The following is an 18,306-nucleotide window of genomic DNA, read 5'->3' as shown; positions in this document are numbered from 1 at the left end:
AATTTGATTTTTTTTTATATGTAATAGCTCAACACGTAATAAACCAGTTCTGAAAGTTTCATTTTTTTACACAGTATTTTGTATTTTTTGTAATTTTTTTCCAAACCCTTACAAATGGGCCATCTGTGGGGAAAAGCAAGGGAGAAAACTTGTCGTCCCGAGTGAGTTAAAGGCTGTGGTCATGGGTGGGTGACCACTGTGTGAGGGGAGTGGGATGTATAGGGGTTTGGGTGTGGAAGGGTTGGGGGGGGGGGTATGTGTGTGTATAGAGGGGGGGGGGAGTTTGTGTGTTTTTATGTGTGAAGGGGTGGGGGGTTGAGGGGAGTTTGTGTGTTTTGGTGTGTGTGCATGTATGCGCGCATGTGCGATTGCACACAAAAACCCCATTGTATAAAAATCACATCTGTTTACTTTAAGCAGCTGCTGTATTAAAAAATATACTGTTTGGTATATGTATCTACACTGTTCACATCAAGAGAAATTTCTACCAGGAGATCTGTATAAGTACTCAGCACAAGGAGGAGAATTGTCTTTGACTTGTGATGTTTGTTGCTGCTTCTTTTTAAAAGCATTTTAAAGTATTTATGTTCTTAATATAAGATACTTATCCCACATGCATCAGATGTCAAAATGATTGACAAAGGCGTCAAATTTCCCAAAGGTAATGTGTATTTCTGTATTAGACTAGTGATTATATGCATGTTTGACAGTTGAGTTCTTATGTGCACCATACTTCACAAAATGTCGGTATAGTTCTATGATTATTTTTTACCTTTTTTTTTTTTAGAATCCTTGTCACGGATTGAATATTAAGATGTCCTCTTTTCTCATTCACTTTTGTTTTCTGTTATGAAGATGATATGTTTTCACTTTTCACACTTCACTACTACAGAACTATAGAAAACCAGATTTTGATGGACTTCAGTTGTTTTTATGTTTAGATTGATATTTGTCTGCTGATGTGTTTGTTATGTTTTTGTTCTGTTGTTAAATGTATCATTGAACACTGTTTGTGTTTAGATGAGTTTACATATGGAAATGTGTGTGTGTGTGTGTGTGTGTGTGTGTGTGTGTGTGTGTGTGTGTGCACTAAGCAATGTTGCATGCTATTTATACACCTGTTTTGTTATAAATGATTTGTGGGGTTTGTGTTTATTTGTCACTGCATTTGAAAGTACAAATAGAACAGAAAGGTGTATGTGCCTGTGTGTGTAGAATTCAGGTGTTCCACCCGTTGTGCTCACACTTTGTGTCATGAATGTGTAGACTTAGAATCAGAAAATGTTCACCTCATACATGAATGGAGGTGTTCCACCCGTTGTGCTCACACTTTGTGTCATGAATGTGTAGACTTAGAATCAGAAAATCTTCACCTCATACATGAATGGAGGTGTTCCACCCGTTGTGCTCACACTTTGTGTCATGAATGTGTAGACTTAGAATCAGAAAATCTTCACCTCATACATGAATGGAGGTGTTCCACCCGTTGTGCTCACACTTTGTGTCATGAATGTGTAGACTTAGAATTAGGAAATGTTCACCTCATACATGAATGGAGGAAAGAAGTACTGAACAAAGACAGGTTGGTTAAGAGATGTGCTGGGGATAAAAAAAAAATATATATATATATATATGTATGTGTGTATGTATGTATATTTTCTAATTCATGCACGTATCTATTCATTCTAAACATGTCTGGACACTGGCCATAAAAGAAAAAGGGTAAAAGTCATATGATATATGAGGGTCAGTTTGATGTAAGTTTTTCTCTCCCACATATTCTCAGACTTGGTGCCTGAGATGTTAAAAGATGAGAACCTAGCACTTTTTCTTTCTTTTTTTTTTTTGTTCACACACTACAACTCCTATATTCATTCAAATGTGCAAATGGGGTTTTGCTTATGTGAGTCATGAAAGCAATCATACTCAAAACCAAGCAATGATCTTATGACAGTCCACCACAGTCTGATTTGGTGCCAGGCTGAAATGTATGCTTGGATGGGAGCACCCTTATCAACAGTGTCCGGTCAGTGCATGATCTGACTTGAAAAAAACATTATTAGGAAAATGTAAAGAAGTGAAAACAACAAGACAGTGACATTAGAATCTACTGATAATTCTGAAACGCAATATGTTATATTAATGTTATGATATATATCATCCTTGGGCTTAATTAGTGGTTGCTGTTATGTTTCTCATGTTGCCTGCTGCGCGCTTGGTTTAATGAAGTTGTTGTGTATGTGTGTGTACCTTTCTTTTCATGGGAACAGGATCATCCAGGACAGTAAAAAGAAAGTGTTTTTTTAAAAGAATATGTTTATATATATTATATATATGTATACTAACGAAGGCTGTATGCGTGACAGGGCGTGAAGCAATGGAGACGGTGTACCTGATCAACAATGAGAGCTTGCCCTTCAACTTCCACTTTGTGGAGGACTCGTGTCACTCTGAAGGCTACGCCTCCCACCTGGTGGTAGAACCCATGTCTGGACAGATCCCGCCAAAGTCCAGGTGTGTGTGGGTGTGGGTGTGGGTGTGTGCATGTGTGTGTTTGTGTGCGTAGTGTGCTTATGTGTGTGTGTGTGTGTGTGTTGATTGTTTGTCAGTTTGACATTTACATACATTGTAGATGGAAGAAAAATTCTTTTTTAGTGTGTCTTAGGTTATAGGAGGCATAGTGTGTACAAGTCAGATCTCTGTCATTACAGCATACATTACTGTCCCAAATGCAAAAATTCTGTGAATTCAGTCTGTGTGTGTGTGTGTGTGTGTGTTACAGAGTGTACACACGGATGACAGTTTCAGTGTTTTGTTTTTCCCGTGAAAACATCATTCAGATAGTGGCCAAAATAATGATTTTCCTGTTGAATCCTCTTTCAGATTGTGGTGTCAGTGTTGGGCCATGTTTTCTGACAAATTGTGGCATCAGTATTGGGCAATGTTCTTTGTTTTTAAAACAGTGGTGTTAATGTTGGCCTTGTTTTTTTGTTTGTTTTTTTCTCATTGTGGTGTCAGTGCTATGTTCTTTTTTTCACATTGTGGTGTCAGTGCTATGTTCTTTTTTTCACGTTGTGGTGTCAGTGCTATGTTCTTTTTTTTTTTTCATGTTGTGGTGTCAGTGCTATGTTCTTTTTTTTCACGTTGTGGTGTCAGTGCTATGTTCTTTTTTTTACATTGTGGTGTCAGTGCTATGTTCTTTTTTCAACATTGTGGTGTCAGTGCTATGTTCTTTTTTTCACGTTGTGGTGTCAGTGCTATGTTCTTTTTTTCACATTGTGGTGGTGTCGGTGCTATGTTCTTTTTTCACGTTGTGGTGTCAGCGCTATGTTCTTTTTTTTTAACGTTGTGGTGTCAGTGCTATGTTCTTTTTTCACATTGTGGTGGTGTCAGTGCTATGTTCTTTTTTTCACGTTGTGGTGTCAGTGCTATGTGTTTTTTTTCACATTGTGGTGTCAGTGCTATGTTCTTTTTTTCACATTGTGGTGTCAGTGCTGGGCCGTGTTTTTTTTGGGTTTTTTTCAGACTGGCCATCAACCTGTACTTTGCCCCCACCTCCGAGAAGGAAGTGAACTTCAACCTGGTGTGCAAGGTGCAGCGTCGCATGATGCCCGTCACGCTCAACGTGAAGGCCGAGGGCTACACCATGAACTGCATGCTGCTCTGTGAAGACTCTGCTGGAAACCGCGTGCAGCTCAGCTCTCGGGGCATCAACCAGATCAACTTTGGGGACGTGAGTGGTTTCTTTTTTTTTTTTTTTTTTTTTTTTTTTTGGAGTGAGTGGTGTTTTTTTTTGTCTCTTTGGTTCAATTGTGTTCAGTAAAAAAGGGTGGAAAGAAATATTGTGGAAAAAAAGTTTATGAAAACTTGTGATTTGAAGCTGTTTCTTTACCACTGTCTCTACCTGAGATGCAGCAGGTTTGGTTTGGATGTTGTTGTTGTTTTTGTCACTCGTTTTAACTGAAATCAGTGGACATATTGTGACTAAACACACCCATATCGAATAAATGAAAGTTACGTGACACATGTTTGAAGTAAAATAATATGGTTGGGCAATACAGACTGTTGACATGACTTTATATGTATTGCCATGGAAGCATGATATACTTGCACAACAGTTTTGTTATGCAGCATGTTTTTTAGAAGAGCGGTGGTTGATTTTCAGATCTGTGGTGAGTTTAGATGTTTGATGAAATAGTGATGAAGAACGGATTTATTTTTATGCTACACTAATTTAGTTTATGTGTCAGGTATGTTTTGCATCAAGAACATTTGGGTTTTGTGCATATCAGGAACTAAGTAGCAAAGAAACGTTATGTCTTATGAATATTGAAGACATCTTTTCTGTGTACTTGTAACCATGACTATATGAAAATGTGACCTGTGTGTGTGTGTGTGTGTGTGTGTGTGTGTGTGTGTGTGTGTGTGTGAATGACCACATATGTTTGTTTCTTTCTCTTTTTCTTAATCTCCTTAAATGCATTTCTTCAGTGATCTCATGCCCTGTGAACAGGTGGAGGTGAACGAACAGGCCATGCGGCAGCTGTTCATCCTCAACTCCGGCAAGTTCAACTTTGACTACAGCTGGCACCTGAACGACTCGGCGGTGCCTCGGAGGGACGTGGTTCAGATCCACAAGGCTCAGGGTGGGGTGATGTGTGGGGAGACGGAGCAGTGCACGCTGTCCTTCTGTCCACCCATCCGCATGTCCCTCAGAGGCTGTGAGCTCTGCCTCAAGGTCAGTTTTACTTTTTGTCCCCCCCCCGAACCCCCCTTCACCTATCCCCTCCAAACTACATGTACCCCCCAACACCTCCACCACCACCACCCCATACAGCGCCCTCATCCGCATGTCCCTCAGGGGCTGAGAGCTCTGCCTGAAGGTCAGTTTTCCATTGTGCCTCCCCCTCCCCAAAACACATGTCCCTCAGAGGGTGTTAACTCAGCCTTTAGGTCAGTTTTCCATTGTGCCTCCCCCTCCCCAAAACACATGTCCCTCAGGGGCTGTGAGCTCTGCCTGAAGGTCAGTTTTCCATTGTGCCTCCCCCTCCCCAAAACACATGTCCCTCAGAGAGCCCTCAGAGGGTGTTAACTCAGCCTGAAGGTCAGTTTTCCTCTTGTTCCCCCCCTCCCACACACCCACTAACTTGCATCTTCCTGTGTGCTCCGTCACCAATCCACATGTCCCTCAGGGGATGTGAACTCCGCATCATGGTCAGTTTTCCTTTTATCCCACGCCCCACCCCCTGACCTTATGTCCATTTAAGTGTTGGTTTGGTTGGTTTTTTTTAGTTCATTTGAATTCAGTGTTTTATAATAATTATATACCTGTGGTGGGCTCTCAAAGCCTGACCAGCATGTTGGCTCTAAGCATAGGTCAGGCAAATGCTCTGTTAAAAAAAAAAAATTTAATCTTTTTTATTTCATATTTTTAAGCAGTTGTGGTCTAGCATATAAATATGGATCAGTCCACACAAGCTTTCACGTGTCCTGGAAACTGACAGTGAAACAGAAACTGATGGCTGTGTGTGGGTTTTTTTTTTGGCAGGTGTCCAACGGCCCTGTCTACAACATCAGCATTCTGGGCCAGGGGGTGACACCAGGCCTTCACTTCTCCTTCCACTCCTACAACTTCGGCAACGTCTTTGTGCACCGTGCCGGCATGCCCGTGCACACCAGCACCCTCAAGCTGACCAACAAGGACAAGAAGGAAATCAGGTGGGGTCCGCTGTAGTGGGTAGCATTATGCTGTTGTAGGGGTGGTGGCTGTGTTCAAATATCTGTGTTTTCAGAGTGGCTGTGTTTGGCTTTTTCTTCTTCTTCTTCTTCTTGTGCATTTGTGGGCTGCAACTCCTAATGTATACATATAAAGACACTCACACATGCATGCACATGTTTTTGCAGGTACATAAGAACACACATTTGCATGCATGCACATGCACACACACAAAAAAAAACCCAACAAACATGCACACACACACACACACACACACACACACGCACATGCACACACGCACGCACGCATGCACGGGCACACACACACTCACACATGGTCAGACATGAAATCGAGTCATATTACTTGCCATCTTCGGACATGAACACCTTGTCTGATCACATTCTTTTCTTCAGAAATGACACTGAAATAACACTGTTGAATCCCTTGTGTTTTGTTCTGCCATATTTTTTCCTCCATTGAGGTGGGTGTAACTTCAGAAAATAATGAATCCCAATGGCTTAGTCTGAAGGAAATGGACACATCATCTTACATTTTTGAATGGAGAAATGCGTATTACCACAGTCCCCAGTGGGTAAGGTTAAAGAACGTAGATATGCCATACATTTATAAACGGCAGTATTTTGTCTGTGCAGTGTGGACTGTCTGTACGAGCCCACCGCACAGCTACACCACTCGTTTGAGGCGCGCGTCATCCCTGCCGGGGAGTCGGTGGACATCCCCTTCACCTTCTACCCCCGGGAGGCCAAGCGCTACCAGGAGCTGGTCACCTTTGAGATCAACGGCCTGTCCAAACAGACAGTGGAGTTCATGGGCACAGGCTGCGACCTCAAGGTATGCTGCCAGACTTTTTACCCCCAAAAAGATTTTGTGTCTTTTTTTTTGTCTTTTTTTTTTGACGCATAGGATCCAGGTTTTGACATAACTGACAGACCTGGATGAATCTGGTGAACAGATTGTTTTTTTCTGTGAGGCACCCCAGTGACTCTTAACAGAGATAGAGGAGAAGAAAAACATAGGGCAGAGCATGCTTGGAAGATTTCATTGGTGTTTGTTTTTTTCCAGAGTGGTGTGGAAATTTGATACAAACAAGTCGTCCCAGGAGCACTTCTGCATTCACAGGCTGTAACTTCTCATTTCATAGATATATATGAGAGTGCTTTTAAATGCAGGACTGATTTTATCCTGTTGTTTTAGCATCATACTGTAGTTTTGGAGGTCATCCTAGAAAAGATGGGAATGACACCATGCAGCTTGACCACTTCAGTGCAGTTAAAATTTTATTTCATGAATCAATTTTAGTACGGATACCAGTGATAAATGTCATTTTTCCATACAAGTCTGGTCTTTTGATTTGTAGAACTACGTTGCTGTATTGAGGAATTAAGAAAACAACTGACAGGTGCTACAGCTGAGAAGTTAAAGCATCGGACTTTCAGTCTGACGGTCCTGGATTCAAATCCTGGCCACATGGGTTAAGGTTGCATCTTTTTCTGACCTCCCAGGTCAACAGATATGCAGACCTGCTAGTGCCTGAATCCCCTATGTGTGTATATGCAAGCAGATAATCAAATACACATTTTAAAGATCCCATAATATATATTAGTGTTTTGTGGGTTATGGAAACAAGAACATACCCAGCATGCACACCCCAAAAACTGCAGCAAGGCTTTCTAGATAGCAGGGTGAGAATAGTCATGCTCATAAAAGCCCACTTGTACATTCAAGTGAGTGTGAGACTTGCAGCCCACAAATCTTGAAGAAGAAGAAAATAAGCAGCGTGGTGGCCCTGTCCCCAGACTGAGGTGGCAGACTTGAAGAAAAGGGTGCCCTGTGCACACATAACAATGTTTCCACAAGTGAATTAAGAACACAGAGGTGGCAGACTTGAAGAAAAGGGTGCCCTGTGCACACATAACAATGTTTCCACTAGTGAATTAAGAACACAGAGGTGGCAGACTTGAAGAAAAGGGTGCCCTGTGCACACATAACAATGTTTCCACAAGTGAATTAAGAACACAGAGGTGGCAGACTTGAAAAAAAGGGTGCCCTGTGCATGCATAACAATGTTTCCACAAGTGAATTAAGAACACAGAGGTGGCAGACTTGAAGAAAAGGGTGCCCTGTGCACACATAACAATGTTTCCACTAGTGAATTAAGAACACAGAGGTGGCAGACTTGAAGAAAAGGGTGCCCTGTGCACACATAACAATGTTTCCACTAGTGAATTAAGAACACAGAGGTGGCAGACTTGAAGAAAAGGGTGCCCTGTGCACACATAACAATGTTTCCACTAGTGAATTAAGAACACAGAGGTGGCAGACTTGAAGAAAAGGGTGCCCTGTGCACACATAAAAATGTTTCCACTAGTGAATTAAGAACACAGAGGTGGCAGACTTGAAGAAAAGGGTGCCCTGTGCACACATAACAATGTTTCCACTAGTGAATTAAGAACACAGAGGTGGCAGACTTGAAGAAAAGGGTGCCCTGTGCACACATAACAATGTTTCCACAAGTGAATTAAGAACAGTGGTGACAGACTTGAAGAAAAGGGTGCCCTGTGCACACATAACAATGTTTCCACAAGTGAATTAAGAACACAGAGGTGGCAGACTTGAAGAAAAGGGTGCCCTGTGCACACATAACAATGTTTCCACTAGTGAATTAAGAACACAGAGGTGGCAGACTTGAAGAAAAGGGTGCCCTGTGCACACATAACAATGTTTCCACAAGTGAATTAAGAACACAGAGGTGGCAGACTTGAAGAAAAGGGTGCCCTGTGCACACATAACAATGTTTCCACAAGTGAATTAAGAACACAGAGGTGGCAGACTTGAAGAAAAGGGTGCCCTGTGCACACATGACATTGTTTCCACAAGTGAATTAAGAACACAGAGGTGGCAGACTTGAAGAAAAGGGTGCCCTGTGCACACATAACAATGTTTCCACAAGTGAATTAAGAACACTGAGGTGGCAGACTTGAAGAAAAGGGTGCCCTGTGCACACAACAATGTTTCCACAAGTGAATTAAGAACACAGAGGTGGCAGACTTGAAGAAAAGGGTGCCCTGTGCACACATAACAATGTTTCCACAAGTGAATTAAGAACACAGAGGTGGCAGACTTGAAGAAAAGGGTGCCCTGTGCACACATAACAACGAATCAAGAAGACAGAAGAAGAAGAAAACCAGCAATGTGTTGGCCCTGTCCCCAGATCGAGGTGGCGGACATGAAGAACAAGGTGGTGAACCTGGGCTCTCGCTACGTGGGCGACGTGGTCAAGAAGTACGTGCCCATCGTCAACAACTCCCCTGCCGCCATCACCTTCCACCTGGCCTTCACCCCCTCCTCCTCCAAGCTGCAGTCGGTAGACATCTTGTCAGTGGCGCCCTCTGGCCTCATCACCCTGGATCCCCGCGGTGGCACCACCAAGGTGGAGATTGTCTTCAAGCCCAAGTGCCGCATCCCTGCCTTCAGTGAAGAGGTACAGTCACTGTTTGCTGATGCCTGCTTTGTGTGTGTGGGTGTGTGTGTGGCAGCTTTAGCGAAGAGGTTCTGTTGAGGCAGAATAAAAATGCTTCCTTGGCTGGGTTATATACGCGATTGTAGCAGCTTTGAGTTTGCTTGGTGGTAAGAATGTTCCAGAATCAGCTTGGTAGTAAGAATTTTCCAAAATCTATGAAGGTTTTTTCTTTTTATGTTGAAGTTGTGAAGATCCATTGTTGCTTTCGCCAAAAAATGTATTTATTTTGTCTCTTGATTTGAGTATTGACAGCAGTTTTCCAGAGATGTGTTGAGTTGGAAGCTCCTGACATGATGGAAGAAAGATCTCTTACATACTGGACAATGACAACAATGACAACCAGTTGCCCTGTTGTTAGGAAGTGGAAGTGAAATGCCCCCTGCTTGTTTTTATCTGGGTTACCAGAGCAAGGAACATAACTCTAGTTTATAAGATCATCAGTCCAACAAAGTGTGTTTTTTTTTCTTTTTTCTTTTTTGGTTTTTGTTTTTTCCCCCGGCTTTGAGACATTTTGTTTTCTATATTTTGCTTATGGTGAATGATGATGGGAGTAATGAAGATGCTATCTTGGGGGGTAGATTTTAAGGTTTGGGACTACTTGACAAGGCTGTACTCTCGTTATATATCCCAGCATCAGCTTGGCTGAGAGATACAGATATGTGCATTGTTGGTCAGGAAATTTAAGCAACACTACCGAAGACGCATCCATGAAGTGGATGATGCTTGACTGTCTGGACCCAGTCTTTCCATTTGAGCCCAGAGCACAGTCAGCTCTGAGTAAGAGCCAGCCACAGGCTGAAAGAAAATCCACGCCTGATGGGCCTCAAACCCATGTCATCCTAGTCATCAGTCCATGGCACTAACCACTTCACCACAGCAGCCAGTGCAAGGTGTTTGTGTGTTTCAGGTGCTGATGGAGTGTGCAGGACTGTCGCAGCCGCTGTTTGTGCTGCGGGGGTCGTGTCTGGGCATGGAGATCACACTGGACACTGACGCTCTGCCCTTCGGCACCGTGTACCAGCGCAGCCAGACCACACGCAAACTGATCATGACCAACTCTGGTGACATGAACACCAGGTCAGTGTGGCCTGTGCGTGTGTGTGTGTGGTATGTGTGTGTGTGTGTGTGTGTGTTTGTGTGTGTGTTAATGTTCATGTTGTACTTAAACAGAAGCAGAAGCAGTGTAAAAGAAAAACAACTTACCATCAGCAGTCTGTAGGTAATTAATGATATTATCATTCATGATAATAGAATAATAATAGTAATAGCATTGATAATGGTAATGGTAATTATAGTGATAGTAATGATGATGATGATGATGATGATGATAGTTGTCCTGCATTTTCAAAGAAGACTAAATCTGCTGGACATAATGATAGTCATAATGATAATAATAATAATAATGATAATCATATTTTTATATGGCGCTATAACACCGGTGCTGTGTGTTGTTGTCATCAGGTTCCGGTGGGATCTGACTCGCTTCCTGCCGGACTTTTCCATCTCGCCGGTGGAGGGCTACATCACACCGGGCATGGATGTGACCTTTGACGTCAACTTCCACCCCCAGAACGTCAGCCAGGACATCCGCTATGACGTGAGCACCGTCGTCATCCTTCGTCATCTTTTGCCTTGTCTTGTGTTCATGTTTTATCGCCACAGATGAGACAGGTGTGAGTGGTGGCCTAATGGTCATGATGCGCCTGACTAGGAGGCAAGTGCCCACAGGTTTGAGTCCCATCTATGGGCAAGGATTTTTACTTCCCCCCCCCCTCTCCTAGACATTAACAGGTGGTCTTGGTGCTAGTCTTTTGGATGAGACGATAAACCAAGGACGTATGCACTTAGTGCACCTAAAAGAGCCCAGGACAACAAAAGGGTTGTCCATGGCAAAGTTCTGTAGAAAAATCTACTTTGATAGTTAAAACAAATACTCTTGTAGATAGAAAAAAAGGAAGAAAAAAATATAGGTGGTGAGAGCATTCCTACTTTCACACAGATAAATCTGTTTTAATAAAATTTGTGTGGATTATCATGAACCCCTTCAATGTATGTACCATGGATAAAATGCGTGGTGAATGTCTCATGCTTTTGTCTCAATTATCATTATTGGTAAAGCGAAAACTGAAGAACTTTCTCTCCACTATAACCATCACCAGGGATAAAATACTTGGTGAATGTCCCTTATTTTTTTATCGAAATTTTCTGGCATGGTGAAGTGATAACAAAGAATTTTCTCAGCAACAAAAAATACCATTTGCACATGGATAAGATACAAGGTAAAAATACATGACTCATACTTTGTCTGGGTAAAGCTGTAACAAGGAACTTTCTCAAAAAATAGAAAATAAACATATATATACCATGGATAAAAGAACTGATAAATGTCTGCTAATTTTTTTGTCTGAATTTCCGTTCTGGATAAAGCACTAACTGACAACCTTTCTCTCCACCATCACCACCAGAAACTGCGCTGCTTCCTGGACGGGGGACCCCACAAGCCAGTGACACTGACGCTGACAGGAAGCTGCACGGGCATCCCGCCCATCAAGGAGGTGCAGAACTTCAGCACGCAGGTGCGGGGCCGTGACGCCAAGATGATCTCCATCCCCAACCGCACCAACCAGCACTGGGACCTGTCGCCCGTCATCGAGGGCGAGCACTGGTCGGGGCCCGTCACCTTCAGCGTGGAGCCACAGCAGACCAAGCAGTACGAGCTGATCTACAAGCCCCTCACCATGACCTCAGAGAACAAGAAGCATCAGGTAGGGGTGGAGGATCTGTTTGATTTTTATTTGTGTGTTAATTCTCTTCTCTTTTTTTTCTTTTTTTTTTTATCATCCTCATCTTCATTCATGATCAAATTTTGTGGAGACCTTATCGTAAGTTCCTGCCAATGTTTTGATTGTCAGTGGGTTCACAGGGGACTGTCATTGGAGGGGCTTTTTAAAACTCATTTCATATGACTTTTGAGATAACTCGTAACAGTAGAGTATCACTCAGCACCAACAACCAAGTTTTCTCACAGTAGCTGAACTCATGATTCCAGAACTTCATTCAAATCCAAGTTTTCTCAATCCGGACCATGTTTCACAAGTTATTTCCCTTCACCAGTTTTCCATCTTACTTTTGCATTTGCATTTGTCAGTTCTGGGTTGAATTTTAATGTTGATTTTTTTTTTTTTTTTTTTTTAATCATAGATTTTGGAGGAAGTCTTTTTAGAAGTTTTCATGGACAGCAACAGTGATAAGGAGAAAAACTATTCTGGTTTTACCCAAGGTGATGACAATTTTGATGCAAAAAGTGACTTTGAACTGACCAACGATGCAGTTATCGTCATGCCAGGTTTTCAGCTGATATATCTACAAATAAAATCATAATGGTGCTTTTTTGTCCCCAAACTTGTTTTTTAACCAATTCCCCTGGCAGCCTTAGGCAGGATGGCTTGGGGCAGTTTTCTTCTTAATTGTGGAAACATCATTGTTCTGTGCACAGGGCACAATTTTCTTTCAGTTTAGTTGGTGGAACATGATTGTTTTAAGTGGACATGGCACTATTTTCTTCTTAATTCAGTATTGTGAAAACAGCATCACTGTTGTGTGTGCACAGGGCACCATTTTCTTCCCCCTCCCTGATGGCACGGGGCTGCTGTTCAACCTGGTGGGCACTGCAGAGCCCCCCAAACCCAACGGCAAAGTGATGCGTGACGTGCCCTGCAAGACCAACTACGTGGAGCCTCTGTCCGTCATCAACTGGCTCAAGAAACCACAGAGGTCTGTTGTGTCTTTGTATTTGTATTTATATTTGTATTTCTTTTTATCACGACAGATTTCTCTGTGTGAAATTTGGGCTGCTCTCCCCAGGGAGAGTGCGTCACTACACTACAGCGCCACCCTTTTTTTTTTCTTTTTTTTTTTGCCTGCGTGCAGTTTTATTTGTTTTTCCTATCGAAGTCGATTTTTCTACTGAATTTTGCCAGGGACAACCTTTTTGTTGCCGTGGGTTCTTTTACGTGCGCTAAGTGCATGCTGCACACGGGACCTCGGTTTATCATCTCATCCAAATGACTAGCGTCCAGACCACCACTCAAGGTCTAGTGGAGGGGGAGAAAATATTGGCAGTTGAGCCATGATTCGAACCAGCGCGCTCAGATTCTCTCGCTTCCTAGGCGGATACGTTACTTCTAGGTCATCACTCCTCTGTGTGTGTGTGTGTGTATGTGTGTGTGTGTGTCTTTGTATGTGTGTGTCGTTGTGTGTATGTGCATACATGTTTACACATGTATTGGGAGGATTTAGGGTGTGCTAGGGTGGAGATTGGGAATGTAGCTACACATGAATGTGTGTGTGTGTTCTTGTTCATGTGTATATGAATGAGTTAGTTTGTGTGTTATTGTTTTGTTTGTTTGGGCTTTTTTTTCCTGTCTTTTTTATGGCCTCAGTTGCAACTCCATGAAACACACTTTTTTTTCATTCTTTTCTCAGCAGCTACCCGTGAATGTGTCTGTGTGTTTGTTCATGTTTGTGCATATGTGAAAGTGCATGTGGGTGTGTGTAGAAGGGAAGAATTGGGTTCAGAGCTCTAAGCACACTCAGCTCTAGGTAGGGACTGATCAAGGATCACAAAAACCCACCTTTGGTAGTGTTCAAACCTGGGTCTTCCAAGTTGTCAGTCTGCAACTCTTAACCGCTTCACCGCAGTGGTTGGTTCACAGCATGTGTTTGTGTGGAATAATAGATTTTCTCTATTTCCTTTTTTTTTAAAACAGTGTGATGTATGTTGTGTGCAGGTTCCGTGTGAAGATTGAGCCAGTCAAACCAGACAAGCTGGACCCGGGCACGACAGTGAAGGGCATGGAATACATTGACGTGCCCGCTAACAGCAAGAAGGACTACAAGCTCAACTTCTACGGCTATCGGGAGGGCACGTTTGTACTCAAGGTGGGTGTGTCAGCTGTGTGTCATGATGATGAATGTAGTTGATTATGAAATCTTCAGCCAAGATGAGACAAGGCAAGAAAGTCTTGTAGGGTACACTGCAGTGATTCTTATTTGTTACTCCTTCTTAACATATTTTTGGCCAACTCAAATTAATGAGTAAAAGTGAAAATGTTATGTGAACATTGTTTTTAGATATATAAAACAAGTCTGATTTGGAAGAAAACTAGTGTCTAGTAAGAGGGACAAAGCAAAATGTAAATAGCATTCCAAAGGGGAGATAACTTCTCTCCAGGGTTCTTCACAAGGGAGGTGCAGTGTCTGGCTCCCAAGAGAAGCAAGTGATGGCGGTTAAGTCCTTGGAAGACTGATGAAATTTCTGACAGGCGAAAGAGCCAGGTAGTTAAACTACTGGACTTTGAGGGTCCTGGTTTAATTCAGTGGCATCATCTGGTGGGTTAAGAGTCTTGTTTCGTAAAGGCATGCAAAAAATCAGACATATATGTTAAAGATCCCATAATCCACGTCAGTGTTTGGTTGAGTTCTGGAAACAAGAACGTAACCAGCATTCATTCCCCTCTCAAAACAGGTTGTGGCTGCCAACAGGGCAGGGTGGTAAAAACAGTCATATATGTAAGGCACCACTTTTAATGAACAAGCAGATGTGGGAGTTGCAGCCCACAAATGGCCAAAAAAGAAGAAACAAGAAGAAATTCACGATAAAACAAAAAACCAAACTGGTGCAGTTCTTTCTTTTGTTGTGTGTGCGTGTGATATTCCATTTCAGCTTGTCCTCAGAACAGACACTTTACTCCGATTTTCCTCACTCCATCCTGATGTGAATGGGTATCCGAATTCTGTCGGGAGAAGATGAAAACAGCAGGAGGAGAGGATTAGGCCTTGCATTCCTATGCTGCACCCTAGACACAGTGGATATGAGTTTGCTTCCCTGATGGCCTTAAAAGGTGAGAGACCTATAACCTTTTTTCTGTCGTTGTGTTGTCAGGTGGTGTTCACCAACGAGCAGAGCGGGGAGTACCAGTTCTACGAGGTGCAGCTGCGCTCCACCAAGCCTGGGGTCATCTCCACCGTGGACCTGTCCACACCGGTGCGGCAGAGCGTGCCCCACACCATCCGGCTGGAGAACCCCCTCACCTACCCCATCACCTTCAACGCCTCATGCAACGTCCCTGAGGTCCTCATGCCCACCAGCCTCAGCGTCCCCGCTCAGTCACAGGTCAGGGTGTGTGTGTGCAGGGAGGAGGAGGGGGTGTAGGGGTGGGACTGAAGGGGAGAGGGAGTAGGAAAAAGAAACGATTGATGGGTATATGTGTAGTAGTTTTGGGGGGATGGGGGCTTTGTATATATGTGTTGTGTGCGTGGGTGGGTAGGTGTATGTAAGTCTGTGGTATGCATGGGTTGGTATGTGTGTGTGTGTGTGTGGAGGAGAGTGCGTGTGCTTGAATTTATGTTGATGTAGATGTTTCTTTGATTTCACACGAGAAATATGTTGTGACAAACAGTGATATAATACAATTCAGTACAAAACAATGCCATGCCATGAAATGCAGTGCAGTGCAATACAATACAATACAATACAACAATACAATACAATACAATAATACCATGTTCGCAACCCAATCTGTTCATGAACAGGGCCGTTTCAACTTCGAGTACCAGCCTCTAAAGGTGGGAGAGGTCCAAGGCAGACTGGAGTTCACCAGCAGTGACCTTGGGCAGTTCACCTACGACCTGATTCTGCGAGCGACGGCTGCGAGTCCAGAGAAGGCCATCTACATGCGCACCTGTCTGGGTCAGAGCCAGGTGCAGACAGCCCGCTTCCTGAACTATGCCAAACAGAAGACAGACTATGCCTGCAAGGTATGTACTGCCCTGTGTGTGTGTGTGTGTGTGTGTGTGTGTACTTCGTCTCTGACTCATTCCATTTGTCTTGCTGATGTAAGTCTTTGATTATAACACCATGTGTTGTTCATTTCTGTTGTTGAAGTTGATTGTTAGTACTCTACCCCCCCTACCCCCCACCCCACTCCGCCCTGTGCTATGGAGACAGCACATTATAGATATTCATCATCATCATCATCATTGTTATTATTATTATTATCATCATCATTTCAAAAAAAATCATTATTATTATTATTATTATTGTTGTTATTCATTATTACTATCATTATTATTACTGTTGTTACTGTTATAATATTATTGTTGATATCATTATTACTGCAGTAGGTCTCCAGCTGAATCATGCATACTCTCTCTCTGTTCAAAAGACTATATCTTAAACATCTAATGTCAGAGCTAATTTCTACGAATCCTTGAAATTACTGAGGCTGATAAACAAATGATGTATTCTCAATATCCTTGTCTATTTGTCTATCTCCTTTCCTCCCTTCCTCTTTTCTTCCCTCCTCCCTCTCTTCCTCTCTCTCACTCTCTCTCTCTCTCTCTCTCTCAACAGTTTTCCTCTCTTTCCTTCCTCGTATCTCTTTCTCTCTTACCTTCTTCTTCCCTCTCTCCTTCACGCAAAAGCAATGTTATTTTGTGGGGAACTGTGTATTTTCTATGCCATTTATTGTTCTTGTTGTTGCCATGCAAAGTGGCTTTTTTTTTTCCTTCTTTTTTCAGTCTTCTTGTATTTCCTAGATTAGTTTATACGTTTTCTTTACGAGGGTAGGATGAAAACAGGCCGATAAGTGCCTATTCCTTTTCCCTCAATAAAAAAAGTTTTGATTTTGATTTTGATTTCTGTTCAGGTGGAGTCGTCAGACTTCCATGTGGACAAGACAGTGGCCGCGGCACCAGGATCCACAGGGGGCACGGAAGTGGCCCTGGAGGTGACGTTCGAGCCCTCCAAGCTGGGCGAGCAGCGCACCATGCTGACAGTGACCTCCCCTGTGGGCGGGGAGTACACCTTCCCCCTGTTCGGAACCTGCCTGCCCCCAAAGCCCCAGGGCCCCTTCATTGTCAAGGCAGGGTCCACCACCCCCATCTTCTTCCGCAACGTCTTCTCCTCCACCACCGCCTTCACCTTTCAGGTCAGAGGATGGAGGTGTTTTGGTGGGGTGATTGTGTGTTGTCAGCAGTCACATATCATCTCTTTTTTGGCTGTTAGAATGTGTACTGGCGTTCGCTTTAAGTGATCCATTACTGGCATTCGCTTAAGTGATACATGAAGCATAATGTTGAAGTAATAGGAAATAGTGTGATGCTTACAGTCAGAATTCTCTGTGTGTTTGATTGTTTGCTTTTTCAAATATATGTTTGGCTGTTGGAGTAAACACTGGCAATTTCTGTAGTGATTCATTAAATGTTATGTTGGAGTAATAATCAGTCAAAGGAAGTATGATTGTGTCTTGCTGTAGAAAGAAAAATATTCAGAGCACTGTAAATTCAATGTACATGAGAAACAGTATAAACTTTCTCAGTTTTATATGAATATATTTCTGAAAGCATGTATTAAGTCTGTGTTTGTAAGCATTTGTGTGTGGGTGTATGTGAATGTGTGTGTGTGAATACATGTTCATGTAGTGGGATGGGGTTTATATGAGTGTGCATTTATGTGGAGATGTGTATAAGTGTGTGTGTGTGGGTGTGGGTGTGGGTGTGTGTGTTTTACTTTTGCATACAAATCACTCCCAGTTCATTTTTTCTATGTGTGGACAGGTTGACAACCCACTCTTCACCTTACCCAAGCAAGGGGAGACGATCCGCACCAAGAAAGACCACCGCATCGTCGTGGGCTTTGACGGCAATGACTCCGGGTCCAAGGCAACAGTGATGGGCCGACTGGTGGTGTCCTGCGCCCGGTCAGCAGGGGGCAATTCCAGCGTCCAGTGGGTGTACTACCTCAAAGGTGTCACCCCCTGAAGACAGACCCCTGGCTAGTTTTCTTGTACACTTCAAACACATGTACAAACATTTATAACAAAGAATATCATAGCAAGTGGACTGACCTGGAAACACATACTTTTGTGTGAAGGATTTTACAGAATGATATACTGATAGTTGAAAAAAGAAAAAGAAAAACATTGTAGCTTGGTTTGAAGGTATTTGTTGAAATATGGTGATTGCAAACTCTGAATAATGTAACAAA

At 42.9% G+C, this 18,306-nt stretch overlaps 1 protein-coding gene across 1 annotated transcript in view; it reads left to right on the top strand.

Moving 5' to 3' along the window:
- The window catches only part of LOC143285458 (hydrocephalus-inducing protein homolog), a 134,115-nt gene that overhangs the window by 115,023 nt on the left and 786 nt on the right, over positions 1-18,306 (top strand). Inside the window, 15 exon segments of the mRNA XM_076592760.1 lie at positions 2,367-2,514; positions 3,526-3,733; positions 4,514-4,738; positions 5,549-5,718; positions 6,370-6,568; positions 8,949-9,218; positions 10,165-10,334; positions 10,719-10,854; positions 11,723-12,022; positions 12,868-13,031; positions 14,048-14,198; positions 15,202-15,432; positions 15,852-16,076; positions 16,967-17,248; positions 17,877-18,306. The exon segment at positions 17,877-18,306 is cut by the window's right edge and continues 786 nt beyond it. Of these exon segments, the coding sequence (XP_076448875.1) occupies positions 2,367-2,514; positions 3,526-3,733; positions 4,514-4,738; positions 5,549-5,718; positions 6,370-6,568; positions 8,949-9,218; positions 10,165-10,334; positions 10,719-10,854; positions 11,723-12,022; positions 12,868-13,031; positions 14,048-14,198; positions 15,202-15,432; positions 15,852-16,076; positions 16,967-17,248; positions 17,877-18,080 (3,083 nt within the window). The 3' untranslated portion in view covers positions 18,081-18,306.

This window comes from Babylonia areolata, chromosome 9 (assembly GCF_041734735.1).
Source record: "Babylonia areolata isolate BAREFJ2019XMU chromosome 9, ASM4173473v1, whole genome shotgun sequence".
NCBI lineage: Eukaryota > Metazoa > Mollusca > Gastropoda > Neogastropoda > Buccinidae > Babylonia > Babylonia areolata.
The sequence above is the reverse complement of the archived record's forward strand: the minus strand, read 5'-3'. Positions and strand labels throughout refer to the sequence as shown.